The sequence below is a fragment of the Hyla sarda genome, chromosome 2 (genome assembly GCF_029499605.1).
Source record: "Hyla sarda isolate aHylSar1 chromosome 2, aHylSar1.hap1, whole genome shotgun sequence".
Lineage (NCBI taxonomy): Eukaryota > Metazoa > Chordata > Amphibia > Anura > Hylidae > Hyla > Hyla sarda.
In genome coordinates, this window is record NC_079190.1 from 426251675 (window position 1) to 426272096 (window position 20422).

The window sequence follows — 20422 nt, forward strand, 5'->3', positions numbered from 1 at the left end:
AGTAAGAACAAAACAATCCATTTCAACAAAATTACCACAGAAATCTGACTGCTACAGAATCTATATCTGTCAATCAATGTAAGAATGAATACTGAGGGGTAGAAGGATTGCCCTTCACTCTTTTTTACACCTTAGGCTGGGTTCACCTCACGTTTTTGCCATACTGTTTTCAATCCGTTTTTCTAAAGAAAACCGTATGGCAAAAAAACGGATGGAACAGTATGGAAATAAGTAAGCCGTATGCGTTTTTAAACAGTATACTGTTTTTAAAAGTGCATACAGTTCCGTCAGTTTTTATAGAAAAAAAAAAACCATAAGATTTTGAAAATTTTGTCCATTTTTAATGGGAGGGGTCTTGGGTGGGGACTTTAGGATTCAAATGCGCACGTGCAAAGTAAAAATGTATACGTTTTTCCCGTATGGAACTGTATACATGTGTGTTTCCCATTGACGTCCATGTTAAAAAAAAACGTATGCGGCTGCAGTACGGTTTTTAAACCGGAGACAAAATCGTGGTCAACCAGCACCCAGTTTTCCCCTCCCCCAACCGGATCTGGCAACCGTATGCTGCAATCACGGTGTGAATGGAGTCTAACATTATCTTGTGACCATGGCAGCTGTCAGGGGTGAGATATATTAGGTAGCATGTAAACACCTGAAGCTCATAACTGCCATTTTCTACCCCAGTCACCTGACCAGCCCCAGCAATCGTTACTAAGCAACCATTCCCATCCTGCTTTCATCTGCTGTACTATATAGCAATGATTCACAAAATGGGGGCCTCCATCTGTTGCAAAACTACAACTTCTAGCATTCCCAAAAAGTCAGAGTCCATCTGTGCATGTGTGGAGTAGAAGTTTTAAAGTTTGTAAACTGCTGAAGGCACCCTTTTTGGGAAACACTGCTACACAGTATAAATAGACAGAGATATGGCTCCCCAATAAAGTTCTACTAAAACATAATATATATAGGTTGTATATATACTTTACATATAGACACATATATATTTGAATAAAAATACATATAAACACATTTTTTTTTCATACAAGTAATTGTGCGTATTAGATATCTTTTATATACATATAAAAATATTTTTATATATTATATATAATCAGTGTTTCCCATCCAGGGTGCCTCCAGCTGTTGCAAAACTAAAACTCCCAGCAGAGGCTGTCTGGGCATGCTGGGAGTTGTAGTTTTGCAACATCTGGAGGGCCACAGTTTGGAAACCACTGTGCAATGGTCTACAAACTATGCCCCTGCAGATGTTTCACGGGGGGGGGGGGGGGATTGCTGGTGTCACCTGGTGCGGAGGGGCCTGCTAGAAGACAAGTGTGTGTATATATCTATGGGGACATGTAAGTTAAACTTTAGAGGTAGGTTGGTGCAGGATTATCATTGGGGCAGTACTGGTGGTATTGCTGTTGAGGCATACACTAATTTCTAAAAAAAAATTGGGAGTCTGTCCCCACCACCGCCCATCTCCTGCAGTGTGATATGCATGCTTTGGTAAAAAGAACAGGGTCCATTAGTAGGGCAAGAGGGGGCCATGAACGTCAGTCTAAGTGAGATAGGAGCCATGGGGGGGGGGGGGTTCTATGTGATGGAAGGAGAGAAGAGTGTCAGTGGATGAGAGGGGGTCCTTGAGGAGCATTGTATAAGATCTGGGTTATAAGAAGCAGTCTGTGTGTGTGTGGGGGGGGGGGGGGGTATTTTGAGCTTAATTGGGATCTGAATTAATTTTGTGGTTTGGTCTGGGTGATTATATTGTAGTTTCACCCCTGCTGTGATAATGGGGGCATATGGGGCAGCAGCAGCAGCAGGCACAGTAATGGTGGTAGCAGCAGGATGGCAGTGTAAAGGATTATGCTGCTATACAGGGTGGGCATGGGGCAGTATACTCTGCAGCTGTCAGAAAACACTCTCATATCGATCTGGGCCATATACGTGAAGAAACAATCTATAATCAGACATCATCTGTGAGTCACCGGATAAAATAGTTATACTGCGTCTGATTAGTATACACCAAACGTTGGTAAAGGGGTACTCCGGTGGAAAATCCTTCCAGTACTTATTAGCTGCTGAATACTACAGAGGAAATTATTTTCTTTTTGGAACACAGAGCTCTCTGCTTACATCTCTGTCCATTTTAGGAACTGTCCAGAGCAGCATATGTTTTCTATGGGGATTTTCTCCTACTCTGAACAGTTCTTAAAATGGACAGAGGTGTCAGCAGAGAGCTCTGTGTTCGAAAAAGAAAATAATTTCCTCTGTAGTATTCAACAGCTAATAAGTACTGGAAGGATTAAGATTTTTTAATAGAAGTAATTTACAAATCTAAAAAGAACAATATAAAAAGACAATATAAAAATAAGACTAATAAATGTGAAAAAATATATGCCGGCGGCTGGCCCGGTGCGTCTGTGCGAGAAAAACCTCAGGGTTCCTCCGATGGTGTGGAGAGTATTGCGGCAAGCAGCTGTGGTGAGTGGACGCAGGCAATGATGATCCAAATGCTGTATGTGGACGCCATTCCCGTGGTGGAGTAAGCACGTCCCAGTTGGGCTAAAACAGTGGTCCCTAATGCAGGAGGTTCCAGCTGTTGCGAATCTTGATAACTTGAATTGAATCCTATAGGTGGTCAATATGGTAGGGTAGAGTGCTAGACGCGTTTCGGGGAGACCCCTTTTTCAATAGCTGTGATCTATTATTATTGTATCAACCTGTTTGTCGTCTAGTCCACAGCAAGGGCCCTGCTTGGACTATTCTGTGCAATTTAATTTAATAAAATACTCTTATATACACAACCAGTCCTATTCCAACTCATTTCTACTCATACTACTAGTCTTTCCCAACTATACACTACATTCCACATACAAATATATACCTTGAGGTCTGCATTCATTTCCCTTTATTAATTTACAAATCTGTTTAACTTTCTGGCACCAGTTGATTTAAAAAAAAAAAATATTCCAACGGAGTACCCCTTTAAGGACCTATCTATCACAACCAAAATATGGTCCAATGTACTACTATCAAAAAACACCAAACTACAAAATAATGTCAACATTTATAAACTTTATAAGAAAATCCAAAGAACATATATATATTATAATCACGATTTTGGGCATTATCGGTATCGGCAATTACCTTGCCAATAAGCCGATAATGCCCCGCCCCCACCGCACCGCCCCCACCGCACCTGGCTGTCCTTCCCTGGGGGTCCTCTTCTCCACTCCGGGCAGGCTCCGGCCTAGTACGCTGCATAGACGCCGCTACGCCGTGACGTCCGGTGCGTCACTGCGCAGCGGCGTCTATGCAGCGTTACTAGGCCGGAGGCTGCCCAGAGTGGAGAAGAGGACCCCCGGAGAAGAAGGACAGCCCGGACCGGTTCACCCTCCACCCGGAATGCCGCCGGACACTACAGGAAGGATGGATGGCCCGGACCACCCTCCCCGGACGGTCCCTGCAGCAACTGGGAAGGTGAGTCAGGGTTCTGGGATGGACAGGGGTCTGTATAATATACTATACCTACAGTAGGCCCTCCAGCTGTTGCAAAACTACAACTCCCAGCATGCCCGGACAGCCAACGCCTGTCCGGGCATGCTGGGAGTAGTAGTTTTGCAACAGCTGGAGGCACCCCTAGGCGCGGTGTGGCGCAGTGGGGGGAGCGGTGGCGGTGATAGGTCTCAGGACCCCCGGACAGGCAGGGGAAGAGAAGCGGGGGGCGGCGGCGGCCTATGGCACCGCAAAAGCCACTGCAGTGCATTGATTTAAAGCGCCCGCTTTAAATCAATGATCTGCAGCGGTGTCGCAGGGGGATAAATAGCCGATAACTTATACCGGAATATTGGTATAAGTTATCGGCTATCGGTCCTAACCTCCACAGATTATCGGTATCGGCCCTAAAAAAACGATATCGGTCGATCCCTAATATATATATATATATATATATATATATATATATATATATATATATATATAATTAAATAAAAAGAGTGTCAGTAAAAAAAAATAATAATAATAAAATGTTGCATTATTGGGCCAGATAATAATATGAATATGGTACAACCCGCAATGGCAGCTATCAAATATTTTTATACCTAAACCATTGTGATCTACAATAAATAAATATATGAAAGCTTTACACTATGTACAGGAATAAACACTTACTATTGATATGTATTACCAAAGATGAAAAGTTCACTTAAATATATAGAAGAATAATATAACATAGAAAAAACAATGAATATGCATGCGGTCTGCTATTCACAACAATGAAGGTCCCACCTATGAACGTCCCAGTGAAAACACTGCAAATATGAACAGACCATATACACCTACATGCCCTATACACAGACACTTTTAGGAGTTTCAATACTTTTGCAAGATTTATCACATTTCAACTGAATTAAACATAGAGAAATTGATTTAAAATTGGTGGAGGAAATAAACACCGATTTAGAAGCCTTTGTACCTGAATATGAAAGAATTGGAGGAAGGCAGATGAAATTGGTCAGTGTAGGCCTCAATAGTCAATACCCTTACGTACTAGAAAATCTAAAACTTTAGTCAGTTTTTGGGAAACCCACTACTTAATCATGGCCGCCAAGGAGTATGGTTTAACCAAGACAGATTCTAGGGAGACCCACAACGGCGCCCCTTAGATGTGCATACTAGAGTAAATTGGGCCAATCTAGCCAAATGGCTATATTTTAATACGTTTGGACGTTTGGTACCGAGAGACCACCAAGTCATTTATGACAATGCATAATGTTACCTGGAATGATTGGTTGCCGACCCCACCAAGTAAAGCTAAACACATCTTTTAGCAGGGACTTTAGGTCACCAAGATTCACAAGAATAGGGAGGGTACGAACCACATACAAGAGGCATGGCAGTACCACCCTCTTAATAGTACAGTGCTCCCTCAAGTTACAATATTAATTGGTTCTGGGACGGCCATTGTATGTTGAGACCATTGTATGTTGAGACCAGAACTCTATGGAAACCTGGTAATTGGTTCTAAATGCACCAAAATGTCATCCAAAAATAGGACAAAGTGAGAATTAAAGAAAAATAAGTAGATAACTAATATAGATAAAGCAAGTCCTTCCATATAAAAGTAGGAAATATCTGCTGGCAGCTGTAATCACTGTCTATGTCAGTTTTTCCCAAGCAGGGAGCCTCCAGCTGTTGCAAAACTACAACTCCCAGCATGCCCGGACAGCCAAAGGCTGTCCGGGCATGCTGGAAGTTGTAGTTTTGCAACAGCTGGGGGCACCCTGCTTGGGAAACACTGGTCTATGTAGAGGACAGGAGCTTTTTCTGGGGTCCTGTACAGTACACACAGTGTCCTAAAAAAAAGTAATGGAGTCGTCCTCACCTGGTGTCCAAAGGAGCAGCTAACCATGATACAGGTAAAGTGTACAGAACATGTAATACCTCCCTGTACTGTAGGAGGAGCTATCAGACACCAGTCAGTGCATACACTTCAGTAATACAGGGGTTTTACCAAGGAATTCCCATTCTGATTGGCTGCTTCTTCCAGCCGTTGACACATTTCACAGATCTGGACTGTCTGTACGTTGTATGTTGAGTCTGGTTTCAACTTACGATGGTTCAGAAAAGACCATTGTATGTTGAAACTATTGTATGTTGAGGCCATTGTAAGTTGAGGGATCACTGTATGTACCCTGCCGATCCATGAGATATATGGTAGGTCCCACTTCTCATTTTCACTTTAGATGTCATAAATGACTAATAAAACGTAAACTAGTAGATCCTGATTCCCGAACATTATCACGTTTCCCAAACATAAACTGGTGGAAGCTGGAAAATAGTGCCCAATATTCTTTGGTATCGGTGTATCATGTCCCAATACACTGCGTAGATCAGTAGCTCATTCACCACTTACAAAGTCCTGAAATCTAATGGAAGGTTAGCCAGACGTGACAGCTGTGTTAGAGGTCCATTACATGGCATGAGGTTATCCTCAACATGATCTGTTTTTCCTATGAAATACAGTCCTGCATTTCCTCAGCGTACGCTCTATCATGCCATTCTAATCCTCCTCTTATTATTTATACAGCTTCTTCTGGTAAAAATAGATGCACAAATAAAATGAGCAGGCAATCCCATCTCCAGTCCCAGCACAACGCAACAGTCTATATTTTCCTAGTTACCAATGCGTATTAAATGGCATCTGGCACTTGGTTTTTGTAAACAGAAAGACACTAGTCTCGCAGTCTTACAAATTTATATAAGATAAACAGAAAAGATACCAGCAGCATATTCCTGTAACTAAATGTGTATTTTAAAGTGGGACTACTATAACATTTACGATTGCAAATAGGGGGCATGGCTTAATATAAAACACTGCACACCCAAAAAAGTTCATCCCAAATAATAGAAGATCTAAACTTAGACTAGACTGTCTAAAAATCAAACAAATTTATCAAACAAAATGACACACTTTGATAAATCTGGCACATGCATAGACTGTCAAGCCTAAGTTTACACTCTCTGTTAATTAGACACTTTTGGTAAGCCTGGGCCGCATTGTTTGCTTTCCTTTATAGTGTACCTATCATGAGATAGGAAAAAATATGTTCTAGGCTTGCTCTTTAACTGGTGCTGAACTTAAATCCAGTTTTTGATCCTTTTATGGCTTCTAATTTCTTTGTGTATGTGGCTCACACAGCATGCAGTTCACTGAGGAGGAGTGGACGTTTCCTTGCTTTTCCTCATATTTCATGTGAGAACTTCCTCTCTCACTCCTCAGAGCTGACAATTTGCTGCCCTGTGTACTGAGACTCTGTGACATGCCCCCACCCCCCAGGCTGATTGACAAGCCGGAGCAAACACAGAGCCCTGCTTGTCCCGCCCACACTTCCACACAAGGACAAGATAGTGTTCTCGACAGGAGAGGTAAGTAGTGGTAAGAGAAGCAGAACATTTTTCAACCAAAAATATACACATTTTGTTTTACCAATGTATATTACACATATACATATAATGTTAGTATCTAATTTGTATGAAAAGTTTTTGCAAAATGACAGTGCCCATTAAGTTTACCTGCTGCAGTACTACATCTGACCTATAAGTGTGTCTATGTACAGCTCTCCTTGTGGGGTATAGACTACTGTACTGTATATTCAAAATCATTAGGTACTTATGCGCAGATGCAACTGCACCTCATATACGGTACAAAAGATGGAGAATACCCCTTAAAGGGGTACTACACTGGAATACATTTTTTAAATCAACTGGTGCCAGAAACTTAAACAGATTTATAAATTAATTGCATTTAAAAATCTTAATCCTTACAGTACTTATCAGCTGCTGTATGATCCACAGGAAGTTCTTTTCTTTTCGAATTTCCTTTCTGTCTGACCACAGTGCTCTATGCTGACACCTATGTCCATTTTAGGAATTGTCCAGAGCAGGATAGGTTTGCTATGGAGATTTGCTCCTACTTTGGACAGTTCCTAAAAGGTGTCAGCAGAGAGCACTGTGGTCAGAGAGAAAGGAAATTCAGAAAGAAAAGAACTTCCTGTGGAGCATACAGCAGCTGATAAGTACTGGAAGGATTAAGATTTTTAATAGAAGTCATTTACAAATCTGTTTAACTTTCTGGCACCAGTTGATTTAAAATTAAATGTTTTCCAGGGGAGTACCCCTTTAAATTTTAGGTTTAATGAAAAAGTAAATTTGTAAACTCATGCTAAAATGCTTAATCTAAAGTTCAGGGGATCGGATAAATAAAAAGAACAGAGTTAAGATCCCTTCACAAGGAACCTTTGAAATCCAGTACCACTGTTCTTCTATTAAACCATTACAATATTTTTTTTCCTTCCAACAATTCAATAAAAAAAATAAAAAAAAAAGATCTGGCACTGCGCAGCTTATCACTGTTCACACTTGAGCACAGAATCTGCACAGGACCGTCATATAACATGTACAGTGGTGGTGCTCAGCTTGAAATTGTAAACAGGTTATGGATGATGTAAAAAGATGAAGCGGCACTCACCACAACAGTGCAAAAGTCTTTAATCTTCAATCACATAGTGCATATCATACACAAAAGCAGTGAGTAACACAGATAGCAGGGGTGAGTTGTGGTGAGTGCCGCTTCATCTTTTTACATTGTCAATCTCTGTTGAATAATCATGCTGATAGATTTCTTACCAGTTGTGTTATGTCTGGTACTTAAAGGAGTAGTGTAGTGAAAGATAACTTATCCCCTATCCAAAGGATAGGAGATAAATTATAGATCGTAGGGGGTCCGAGCGCTGGGACACCCCGTGATATCCTGAATGGGGCCCTGGCATTCCGCTGGAAGTGGGCACGCCGAACCACTGGGGCAGCAGCCGACATGCCCCTTCCATGTATCCTATAGGGGGGGTGGCGGAGTGAGTACTTCCAGCAGACTGCCGGGGCCCTATTCAGGAGATCCTTCGGATAGGGAATATGTTATATTTCACTGCACTACTACTTTAATTATAATTGATAACTAACACAATGCAACAGCATTGGTATATGTCTATTGGTATATTACTGGTCAAACAAAATGGAGACTGAACAAGACTGAACAAAGAGTTTTTTTTTTACATATATGACAACAAAGATAAAAAAAAAAATATGACATTGCTATACTATTTCATACCCTCCCAGTTACAGAGCCATCTAGTGGTACTGGACATACATAACAGACAATACATGACAAGAGTCATTATTTTCCAAATACAATTAGTCCCATTGTTAGCCCATGTGGCACTTTGTGTGACTTTGCTCATGCAAATATTTACCAGTAAAGCTTATACTCTCATTAAAGCCTGATCCAACTTTGAAATATCATGAAAGAAAATTAACACTAAGGAGTGGATTAATTTTACTTAAAGTCCATTTTATCTGGAAAACTAATATTTACGTTTTTATGCCCCCTTTTAGAGGGGAAAAAAACTTTGCTGATCATCATCGCCCAACTTCTTTCTAGTAAAAACTTTTTAGGAACATTACATTGGATGAATGGTTGGCTCGAAGCCTTTGAAAATGGCAAGAATGTGACTAGATACAATGGCTTACAGGCAACTCTCCAGTCCTGTGTACTAAATAAATCCTACTGGTTTACTATGATGTAGTAATCTTTTGTGTTAAGTCAGTTTTAATGATAGAATTTATTTACTTTTTACATTTTTAAATATATTGTACCACAACATTATATTAGCTTATGTTAAAGGGGTTATCCAGGCAAAAACTTTTTTTTTTATATATCAACTGGCTCCAGAAAGTTAAACAGATTTGTAAATTACTTCTATTAAAAAAATCTTAATCCTTTCAGTACTTTTGAGCTTCTGAAGTTAAGGTTGTTCTTTTCTGTCTAAGTCCTCTCTGATGACACCTGTCTGGGGAAATGCCCAGTTTAGAAGCAAATCCCCATAGCAAACCTCTTTTAAACTGGGCGTTTCCCGAGACAGGTGTCATCAGAGAGCACTTAGACAGAAAAGAACAACCTTAACTTCAGAAGCTCATAAGTACTGAAAGGATTAAGATTTTTTAATAGAAGTAATTTACAAATCTGTTTAACTTTCTGGAGCCAGTTGATATATAAAAAAAAGTTTTTTCCTGGATAACCACTTTAACTATTCTGCTTAGTACAATAATAACAATAAAATACTTTATTGAAATCTAGTCTTTTAAATCAATACCATTGTATCCAAGAACTAATAATATAATATAATAAGAATATTGTAATAAGATTTTAATATTGTAATAAGATATTGAATGGTAAATTGAGGAAATCCTTCTTTTTTTAAATATTGGCCCTGAATTTACTGAGTGTTGTTTTCTTTGTGGGTTTTAATTCCTTACAAGTATTTTTCCAAAGTATTTACTAAGGTTTCCCTACATTTAGTATTTTCCCAGACATTTTGCTTTTTTTTTAAACTGCTCTGATCTGTCGGGTTTTGCTCAGGTCAAATTCGCTACATTTTCTGTGGAAACCTTAGCAAATATGTTGGGATTTTTCGAAAATGTCAGGGATACGCCCCCTTTCCTGTGTCCACGCCCTGACAGCCACGCTGCTTTTCAGGGTTTTCTCAGTAAAATGGAGAGTTTGTTGGGTTTTTAAAAATTCTGGTGCAAATTCTGGTGCAGACAGAATTTCTGGCACACAACCCGACAAAGCATGTCAGGTTTACAATAGTAAATCAGAGCCAATATGTTTGCTGGGAGTATTGGAAGAGGGATGGGGTGATAGGGGGTGTAAATGACCCTGTATGTTTAGAAATGTTTTGCGACATGTTTTACTGTTTTATTTTTTGTTGTGCCACGTGTGTATTTATGTTGGGAAAATGTCCGGAGGACTGCAGAGAGATAGGGGGCCATGTTCAGTGCTTAAAGGGGTATTCCAGGAAAAAACTTTTTTTTATATATCAACTGGCTCCAGAAAGTTAAACAACTTGTAAATTACTTCTATTAAAAAATCTTAATCCTTTCAGTACTTATGAGCTTCTGAAGTTAAGGTTGTTCTTTTCTGTCTAAATCCTCCCTGATGACACCTGTCTCGGGAAACGCCCAGTTTAGAAGCAAATCCCCATAGCAAACCTCTTCTAAACTGGGCGTTTCCCGAGACAGGTGTCATCAGAGAAGATTTAGACAGAAAAGAACAACCTTAACTTCAGAAGCTCATAAGTACTGAAAGGATTAAGATTTTTTAATAGAAGTAATTTACAAATCTGTTAAACTTTCTGGAGCCAGTTGATATATATATATATATATATATATATATATATATATATATATATATATAAAGTTTTTTCCTGGAATACCCCTTTAAGGAAGGTAATTGGCAGCTGTGGTTGTCCTGGGAAGATTCAGGCAGAGGGAAGCAAATACCTCAAATAGCTCTGCACTCCATTAACTCATGACTTGAACTGGCAGTGGTTAGTAGTAGAGGTCGCTATGCGCTTTCAATAGCTGATGGCAAATGATCAGGCAGTAGAGGTTTAACATGCCTGAGTTTGCTATTCTAGCCTCCACTGTGCTTTTTAGCCAGGAGATAGTTGATTACTCCACTACTGTTGTCCACACAAAAGTAACACACATGTAAATGCCAGTACCTAGGGTTTCGTGGCAGAACATTGCTTGCTCTGTTGACTTGCCTTTTTCATTTAATAGTGCACCCAGGCTTAAAGGGGTATTCTGCCCCTAGACGGGTGCAGCAGGGAGCACCCTCGATCAGACATTTTATCCCTCATCCTTTGGATAGGGGATAAGATGTCTGATCATGGGGGTCCCGCCGCTGGGGCCCCCCGTGATCTCCCTGCTGCACCTGGCATTTGTTTTGAGCATCAGGTGCAGCGCCGGAGGCATGTGACATCATGGCCACACCCACTTGTGACATCATGGTCACGCCCCCTCAATGCAAGTCTATGGGAGGGGCATGGCATCCATCACGCCCCCTCCCATAGACATACATTGAGGGGGCGTGGATGTGGCATCACAAGCGGGGGATGGCTGTGACGTCACGAGCCTCCGCCCCGCATCACCAGTCATCCGGCATGGAGCGAAGTTTGCTCAGTGGGCTGGATGTCTTGGGTGCCGCAGCCGAGATCACCAGGCTCCCCAGCGGCGGGATCCACATGATCAGACATCTTATCCCCATCCTTTGGATAGGGGATAAGATGTCTATGGGCGGAGTACCCCTTTAACTCTACAGAGAAGCAATGTTCACACCACTGGCCGTCCACAATACATGATTTATCAGACCAGACCAAACCTTCCTATGCTATATGGTCCATTTTTTGATGCTCACATGCCTATTTTAGGTGCTTTTGGTAGTAGACAGAGGTCAGTATGGGCACTCTAACTGATCTGTGGCACTGTAGCAATCTGTGATGCACTGTTTATTGTGACACTTATCTATCACAGAATAAGACAGCGCTATTTTTATATTTGTGCTACAGTATCTGTTCTGTAGGTTTGGACCAGACAGGGTAGCCTCCGTTCCCCACACATATCAATGAGCCTTGGATGCCCATGTTGTTGTTTCTGCTTCCCTGGTCTTTGAACCACTTTTGGTGCATACTACCTATTGCATACCGAGAACAACCCACAGGAAACTACCATTTTGAAGAAGCTCTGATCCTTTCTTCTAGGCATTTCACCCTTTTCAAATTCTCTCAGGCAGATAGTCATCTAATGTAAAGCCATTAGGGCTAAACCCTTAGGGCTATTTCAAATAACCGTTATATTGTGTGATTTTAGTGTGTATACTAGTCAGAACAACTGCACCCACTACGGTCCTTCTGGACTTTGGCCCAGCCATTTTCTTAGCTGTGCATAGAGGTATGGGCAGTGATTTGAGACTGTTCTGGTTCCTTGTATTTTGATGAATTTGATGTATTTTGAGCTCTATCATTAACCCCTTTGCAGTGGGCTCTGACAGACTAAATTGTCCTGGCTTATGCATTTCCCTAGGCAAAAATGCCAATAAAAACGCCCATTCTGCCACATGACATTTTTTGGTGAAAAAACGCTGCGGCCAGATGTTAGCTGCAAGTCAATAGGGAACTAAAAAATGCCCTATCCACTTGGCATTTTTCAGTTCGGTGTTTTTTTTTAATCCTTTGGGTGCTTTAAAGCTATTTTTGGCTCCTTGGCAGTTTTTCAAAATGACCTCTTGTTGAGACTTTGGCTTTTTTTTAAAGAAAAATCTTGCTGTTTTCCTCCCGTAGAAGTCTAAAGGAATGAAAAAATGCCAAGAAAAATGTCATGTGGTGGGTTTTAGCTTTGGCGTTTTTGCAGGCGATTTTTATTCTTTTTTTAACTTTAGCGATCCAAAAAAGTGATGGAGATACCTTTTTGTAAAATTTCGTAGGGTACAAAATTTTTATTAATTTTTAAACAGGGATCAATTTATGTGGGCGGGCAGAGAACTAAAAATCTAGCTGGCAATATAAAAAATCTAGAAAGGGGCCATTTAATTATAAAAATTATATATTTTTTCATTAGTAATGTATTTTTATTATGTGTTTAATAAAATGTGTGTGTTGTTTAACATTTTTTTAATAGATTTTTTTTAGGACTGTTCCATGATGGGAGAAGTAGTACCTGTACTAATAGACAGATTGCAGTGGGTGTTATTTCTGACACCCGCTGCAATCCTCTTGTATAAGCTATAGAAGCGGGCAGCACACTTTACTTGTCTGGTCCCCTACCCGCAATATACTCCTCTGTGAAGTGAAGTTCTCTTCACTTCACAGTTTCATATTTTCCGCGGAGAGCTGTGATTGGCCAGATAGTGTTGGCCACTCACAGCTCTCAGCAGCATATACGAATCTGTGATGTGAAGATAACCTCACATCACAGGGGAGTATAATGCCGGGCAGGGGACCAGACAAGTACCGCTTCTATAGCTTATACCAGAAGATTGCAGCAGGTGTCAGGAGTGACACCCGCTGTGATCTGACATTAACTGCAGGTACTACTACTCCCAACATGGAGCACACTCTGCTCCATGCTGGGAGCTGTAGTACCTGCATTAATAGACAGATCCCAAAAGTGACACCCAGGCCATCTGTCTATTAGTACAGATACTGCCGCTCTCAGCATGGAGCAGAGTGTGCTCCATGTTGGGAGTAGTAGTACCTGCAGTAAGGGACAGATCGCAGCAAGTGTCACTCTTGACACCTGTTGCAATCGTCCAGATGTGAATTTCGGGACTTAGCTGTGCTCAAGGCTACAGAGTCGGGAGAACAGCTGATGCTGAGCAGTAGATATACGTTGTATATATACTGCCCAGCAAGAATTTAAAGTGAGCCTGCAATGTGTATACAGTATACACATTGCTGGCTCACTTAACCCCTTGCTGAGCTGTGCGCTATGCGTGAGCCCGGCAAAGACAGAGTTAACTTACACTGCTGGACAGTGTAGGTTAACCCTTTGGGCGGTATACACTATATTCAGCTATCTATAGATAGCTGTATTTAGTGTATACAGAAGACGAAGAAGTCCCCTTACCTCCCTCCAGTCCCAGCTGGGTCTGTGTTGCTCCGCCCCTAGTGATGACGTCATTAGGGGCGGGGCTACAGACAAGAGCAGGCTGGTAAGGCTGTGAGGCTCTGTTCACATTGTACGTTTTGTATAATGTGAACAGACCATTCTGCCAGTATCCACCCAGACAGGGAGACTCCATCTGTTGCTAAAGTACAACTCCCACAATGCCCAAACAGCTAAAGGCTGTCTGGGCATGCTGGGAGTAGTAGTTTTGCAACAATTGGAGGCTCCCTGTTTGGGAAGACATTGCAATATGGGTGCTCTCTCCAGTGGAGAGTGCCAAAAAATGTCCTCACCAATTTTTTGTGTTTTATTTTCCTTCTCGTTTCAGATCTGTGTATGCAGAGGATTACGGCAGATTTGGAGGACTACTGCGGATAATTTGGATTTTTTTCCTTTTAATGGCTAACAAGGGCTGTGGGGGAGTGTTTTTTAAAATAAAATAATTTTTACAATGTGTTGTGTTTTTTTAAATTGAATTTTCAGGCTTAGTAGTGGAAGCCGTCTTATTGACGGAATCCATTACTAAGCCGGGGCTTAGCGTTAGCCCCAAAAATAGCTAGTGCTAACCTCCTGGGCCTAGGCGGTAAAAGGCTGAGGTTTTTTTTTAGGCTGGGAAGGGCCAGTAACAATGGTCCTAGCCCCCCCTGGGCTGTTGCTGCTTGGTTGGTATCTGGCTGTGAATAAAAATATGGGGAAAACTATGCGTTTTTTTTCTTTTTTATAAATACATTAAAAAAAATGCATAGGGTTCCCTGTATTTTTATTGACAGCCAGATATCAAATCAGCAGCAACAGCCTGATGTTACCAGGTTTGACGAGGACCATTGTTACAGGCCCTCCCCAGCCTAAATAACGCCAGCCCTTTACTGCCTAGGCCCAGGAGCGCCATTTTTGACGCTCCGGGCCTGTTGGTACTCGCTCTTCCTGGCACCCCTGTGGCAGCGGGTACCGGGGCAATAATTAGGGGTTAGTGCGAGCTGTTTTTGGGGCTAACGCTAAGCCCCGCCTTAGTCATGGATTCCGTCTATTAGACAGCTTCCACTACTAAGCCTGAAAATTCAATTTAAAAAAAACATGACACATTGGGAACAAATAAAAAAAAGACAAAAAATGGGTTAGAACATTTTTGGTGCTCTCTGCTGGGGAGAGCGCCCATATTGCAATGTCTTCCCAAACAGAGAGCCTCCAATTGTTGCAAAACTACAATGCCCAGCATGCCCTGACAGCCTTTGACTGGGAGTTGTAGTTTAGCAACAGCATGAGTCTTCCTGTCTGGGAAAAAGTTGTAGCAGTTTTTCTGGCATTTTTGCTGGTGTTTTTTTTTAGGTGGGAAAAAAAAGTGGAAACCTAGCCTTATACTGTTTATTGTGTGTTGTTCCTTACTTCATTGTATAATTAGCTCTTTTTTTTACCATTCTTGACCATGGCTGCCAACATTATTATTGATGACACTGTAGTCATGTCTTTGTTTTGCTTAAATTGAAAAATTCTAAATCTTTGGTACTACAGTCTCCTGAGATGTCCTGTCATCAATGAAGTCTGACAGAGAAGCTAGTTTTAATAGTCTTACTTTAGCCCTTATCTATCCTCTCCTTAGTCATTTTCTAAGCCCATTCATGACCATATAAAAGGTTAACTTTGATATGGTCATAAATCAGCTTAGAAATCCCTTCTTAATAACAAACCAATCAAAACAATTTCTCTATAGCTTTTCTGACAGACTGATCATAATAGGACACTACAGGAGACTGTAGAGCAGAAACTAAATCAATAATTAAAAACATGCATTTAAAAAAAAATAGTTTTACAAATCAAGGCACACACAGGTATTTTCTATTTAATTCCATATGTACTGGGCCCAAAAAAAAGAATTAATAAATAAATAAGTATCAACCTAATCAGTCATATTTTTTTTTCTTTCCCTTTCTTTCTCACAATAAACATCTATTTGCTTTACTATTACAGATGCATCATGCTATCTATACTTGGCAAGCGCTTAGAGTAAAAAAGATGGATGCTAGGAGGATTCCGTGCCAGGAATACTTCATTTACTACAATACGGTACTTTTAAGCCTCTTCACCGCTCCTCAAAAGACTCAGTAACGATGACTAGTGTCTCCCAGATCTCGGACACAAGAGCTCGGTCTGCATAAAAAGCTAATAACTGTTTTGAGCGCAACACAATGAGGTGAGTACCTTGGACCATCTTCACCCTTGTGATTATTTGTTATAAGAGTAACGGAGCTATATAGCTCCATCTCCGTTCTCTTATATTATGACATATTTGCATCTTAATCACATACAGAAAAGGAGACACTTTACCCCCTCAGACCCACGTCAAAAACCACTAGCACCTTGCTGATGAGAGGCAAGGACCCTGAAAAAGCAGTTTAAAGATAGGTAGAAACTCTTAGCTTTTTATGCACTATTATTGTGCATATTACATGATACAATGCTATGAAAAAGAATTAACAACCTTTCCAATTTCTTGTAATTTTGCATATTTGTCACACTTGATTGTTTCAGAATAAAAATGTTTATTAATCAATTCGTTATCCAAATTCAATTGACAATTAAGATATATTTCACGAGCCAAACCCAAGCATGATTCCTGCCAGACCCGTCAAATCTAAACATCATGTAAAGGGAATCTGTCAGTTTATTTCATGCTTAGAGCTCAAGTGTCAAGGAGGCATTGCCGAGCCACAGAATGCATGCTTCCTCCCTCCCCCACTCCTCCCTGCCTTGATTGATGTACAGGGCTCAGCACTAGCACCCAAACACTGTACATCAATCATGTATAGCAGGTGGGGGGGGGGGGGAGAGGAAGGAGGCATGCATTCTTTTGCTTGACACTTAACTCTGAGCACAATATAGAGCTGACAGATTCCCTTTAAATTGTTCCAAAAATGTTTAGTTTAGTTGCCAAATTCATTGAAATCTACTAATCTGGAAAGAGTTACAAAGCTATTGCGAAGGCCTTGGGACTCCAGTGAAATTCAGTAAGTCCAAATTATTCGCATTTGAACAACTGCCACCCTTACCTAGAGTAAAATGTAATCAACATAGCTAATGCAGGAGACCACAAAAAATCTCAGAAGAACATCTAAAGAACTGTAAGCCTAACTCAACTCAATGTACACAATTCAACAATAAGAAAGATACTGGTCAAAATTCCATCCATAGGAGAAAATCATCCAAGTACCACTACTGACCAGAAAGAACACAAAGGCTAATTTTTCATTTGCCAAAAAACATCTAGATGATCCCCGAAGATTTGGGGATAATATTTTGTGGATTGAGGAGTCAGATATGGAACTTTTGAAAGAAATTGGCTGTTACATCTGGCATAAAACTAACAAAATATTCCACATTTTCTCCCATCCTTTGAATGGTTGAATTTGATGAACATGTGTCTTTTTTCAACCTTATAACTATGTAGCTATATAACATCATACCAATAGTAGAACATGGTGGTGGTAGTGTGATGGCCTTTTACTGCCTTTCTTCTGCAGGACCTAGACAACTTGTTAATGGAACCTAGAACTCTGCTTTAGAATTTTCAAAAATGTTTTTGGTGGCCTAAATTTTAAGCGCAGATGAGTTATGCTGCAGAGCAATGATGAAAAGCACACAAGCATGTGTATCTCCATATGGCTCTAAAGAAGCAAAATTAAGATTTTGGAGTGGTCGAGTTGAAGTCCTGAATTAGATCCCATTGAGATGCTAAGGCTAAACCTTAAAGCTACCAGCAGGTTTTTAGGGTATTAATTAGGGGTCAGGGTGTATAGGGCTTTGGACACTGAATCCATACATACCTCTTATTAGTTAATTAACCCCAGTAGCGCTGAGATATAAGACAGTTAAACAATATGCAAATTAGAACCGATGGGTGGTTGTTCCTGTCAGCTGCTAGAGCACAGCAAAGTTCAGTCCTTTAACCAATTGGTCCCGCCCCTCTGTGCATTAGTTACTTCCTCTACCCCCATGATTGACATCAACTAGGCTGTACAGTAATCCCCTGCTCTGTAATTTAGCAGCCAAAAAGAACAGTAAGAATATATAGGATATAAGCCTAATTTGCATATATTAGTAAACTCTGATATTTCAGCTCTGGAGGGGTCAATAAAGGAGAGGATTCAAGGGCCTTATATAGCCATATCCTTCCTTTATACCCTAAAAACCTGCTAACATTTCTACTTAAAATGGGTCAAAATTCCTCAACAGCAATGTAAAAGACTTATTACAAGTCATTAGAAATGTTTGATTCCAGTGGTTACTGCCATGGTTGGCTTATATATGTTTTGAATGAATAGAATGATTATTTAAAGGCTGTATTTTATGTTTACTTGTGATGTCTTATAATGTCTTGTTATAATTAGTTAGATGACCTAAATTGAAATGGAAGATAGTCAGCTACACCTTTCCTTGCGCTCGGCAATCTCCTCAGAAATATGAAGAAAAGAAAGCAGGAGCCAGCGCACAGTCTTCAGGTTTATTCAAGAGGTATACAAAGGTAACAGGATAGTACACATACCGGCACTCCGGATAGGATGTGACGCGTTTCGGGTCACGTGACCCTTTGTCAAACATCTGTTTGACAAAGGGTCACGTGACCCGAAACGCGTCACATCCTATCCGGAGTGCCGGTATGTGTACTATCCTGTTACCTTTGTATACCTCTTGAATAAACCTGAAGACTGTGCGCTGGCTCCTGCTTTCTTTTCTTCAGATGACCTAAATCTTTAAATGTAACAAATGAGCAAAAATAGAAGAAATCGTGATGGACATAAACTTTTTCACAGTGCTGCAAATAGTCCTACTTAAAAAAAAATGGATTTAGTAAATTTATAAATACCGCTTGATACACAAAAGTATGTACTTTATATAAATAATTTAAATACTGACCTCCTCCATTCTGGTAACAGATGTAAGGAAATCTCCATACATTGCCCAAGTCCACTGCATAACCAATAACTGATAGGAGAAAGTCAATTTTTTTGCTCCAAGTCTCTCTCTCGCCTAAATCCGTCTGCAGATGCTGCACCTCTGCTCTGCAGGAGGGAATCACAGTAAGTGTAGGGGCTGAACCATCTTCTATTCCATTTCTGGTTCCATTGCATGGGGCATCAGGGCTCTGAACTGCTAAGTATTTATTAGACAAATGCTCAGACTCAGCCCTTTCCCCTGGACTGGGGTGCACCTTATTAAGATCTTCAGAAAGACGTAGTGATGGCTTGCAGTTCCGTAGAAGTTGGCCATCTTTTTTGCACTCTGACCGAGATCTGCACGTCAGGGGCTCTTTTTCGGAACCCAAGGATGGGCTCTCCGTGCAAGCTGGTTTTCTTTCCATCCTCTGGGTTATGTAGAAATGTAACTGAATCCCATTGGCACTTTATATGAATTTTGTAGTCTTTGCTGATGGCAGCTGCCGGTGAGTGTATCTTCCAGTGTCGGCCCTGCAACCATAGAAAGCACGGGGTAAATACAAAACTCAACAAAAGTGAGGAAGGAATTTATGCTTTAAAGATAAGAATAATTTTATCTACAAATCAAAAGAAGAGTTAGGAAATGCTGCATAAATGGGGTTCAGGAGAAGCAGAAAATCACTCTGCCGTCCCAAGATATTTACATACACTGTTAAATGGCCACTATTGTTTTAAACAACTTTATTCCATTTAATAGTCTATTTGATCTCTGTTATTTGTAAATCACTTAAAGGGGAACTCTGTTGGAATTTTTTTTTTGACAAATCAACTGGTGCCAGAAAATTACTTCTATTTAAAAATCTTAACCCTTCAGCTGCTGTATACTACAGATATACTACAGAGAAATTTGTGAATTTCTTTTCTGCCTGACAACAGTGCTCTCTGCTGACACCTCTGTCCGTGTCAGGAACTGTCAGGTTAGAAGCAAATCCCCATAGAAAACCTCATGTTCTGGACAGTCCTGACACGGACAGAGGTGTCGGTAGAGAGCAATGTTGTCAGGCAGAAAAGAAATTCACAAATTTCTCTGTAGTATATCTGTAGTATACAGCAGCTGATAAGTACTAGAAGGGTTAAGATTTTTAAATAGAAGTAATTTACAAATCTGTTTAACTTTCTGGCACCAGTTGACTTGTCAAAAAAAAAAAATTGCACCGGAGTTCCCCTTTAATTTACCAAAAATTACTTATTATCCCCTTAAATAAAAAATGCTCCAAAGTCTTGACCACTAGGTGTCCTAGTTTCTCACTTCTCTGCAAACTTCTGTTCACTGCTTGTTGAGAGGGCCTGCTCTTCACTGCCTGTTGTTCCATCCCTAGTATCAGAGAGATGAAGACAGGAAGGTGGGGCAGAGGATCCCCACTGTCCCT

At 40.6% G+C, this 20422-nt stretch overlaps 1 protein-coding gene and 1 long non-coding RNA gene across 5 annotated transcripts in view; one reads left to right on the forward strand and one right to left on the reverse strand.

Moving 5' to 3' along the window:
* SLC6A4 (solute carrier family 6 member 4) overlaps window positions 1-20422 on the reverse strand; it is a 124966-nt gene that overhangs the window by 40966 nt on the left and 63578 nt on the right. For 3 of the 4 annotated variants that reach the window (XM_056558995.1, XM_056558994.1, XM_056558996.1), the window contains exon 2: window positions 18973-19523. In XM_056558995.1, coding sequence (XP_056414970.1) covers window positions 18973-19417 — 445 coding nt within the window. In that variant the 5' untranslated portion in view covers window positions 19418-19523. Of the gene's footprint in view, window positions 1-691; window positions 759-18972; window positions 19524-20422 lie in introns of those variants that run through there. The other variant, XM_056558997.1, reaches the window with a different exon arrangement.
* LOC130356886 (uncharacterized) lies at window positions 41-16766 on the forward strand. Its single transcript, XR_008889024.1, has 3 exons — window positions 41-626; window positions 6785-6930; window positions 16030-16766. It is a non-coding gene; the product is annotated as an uncharacterized LOC130356886 (long non-coding RNA).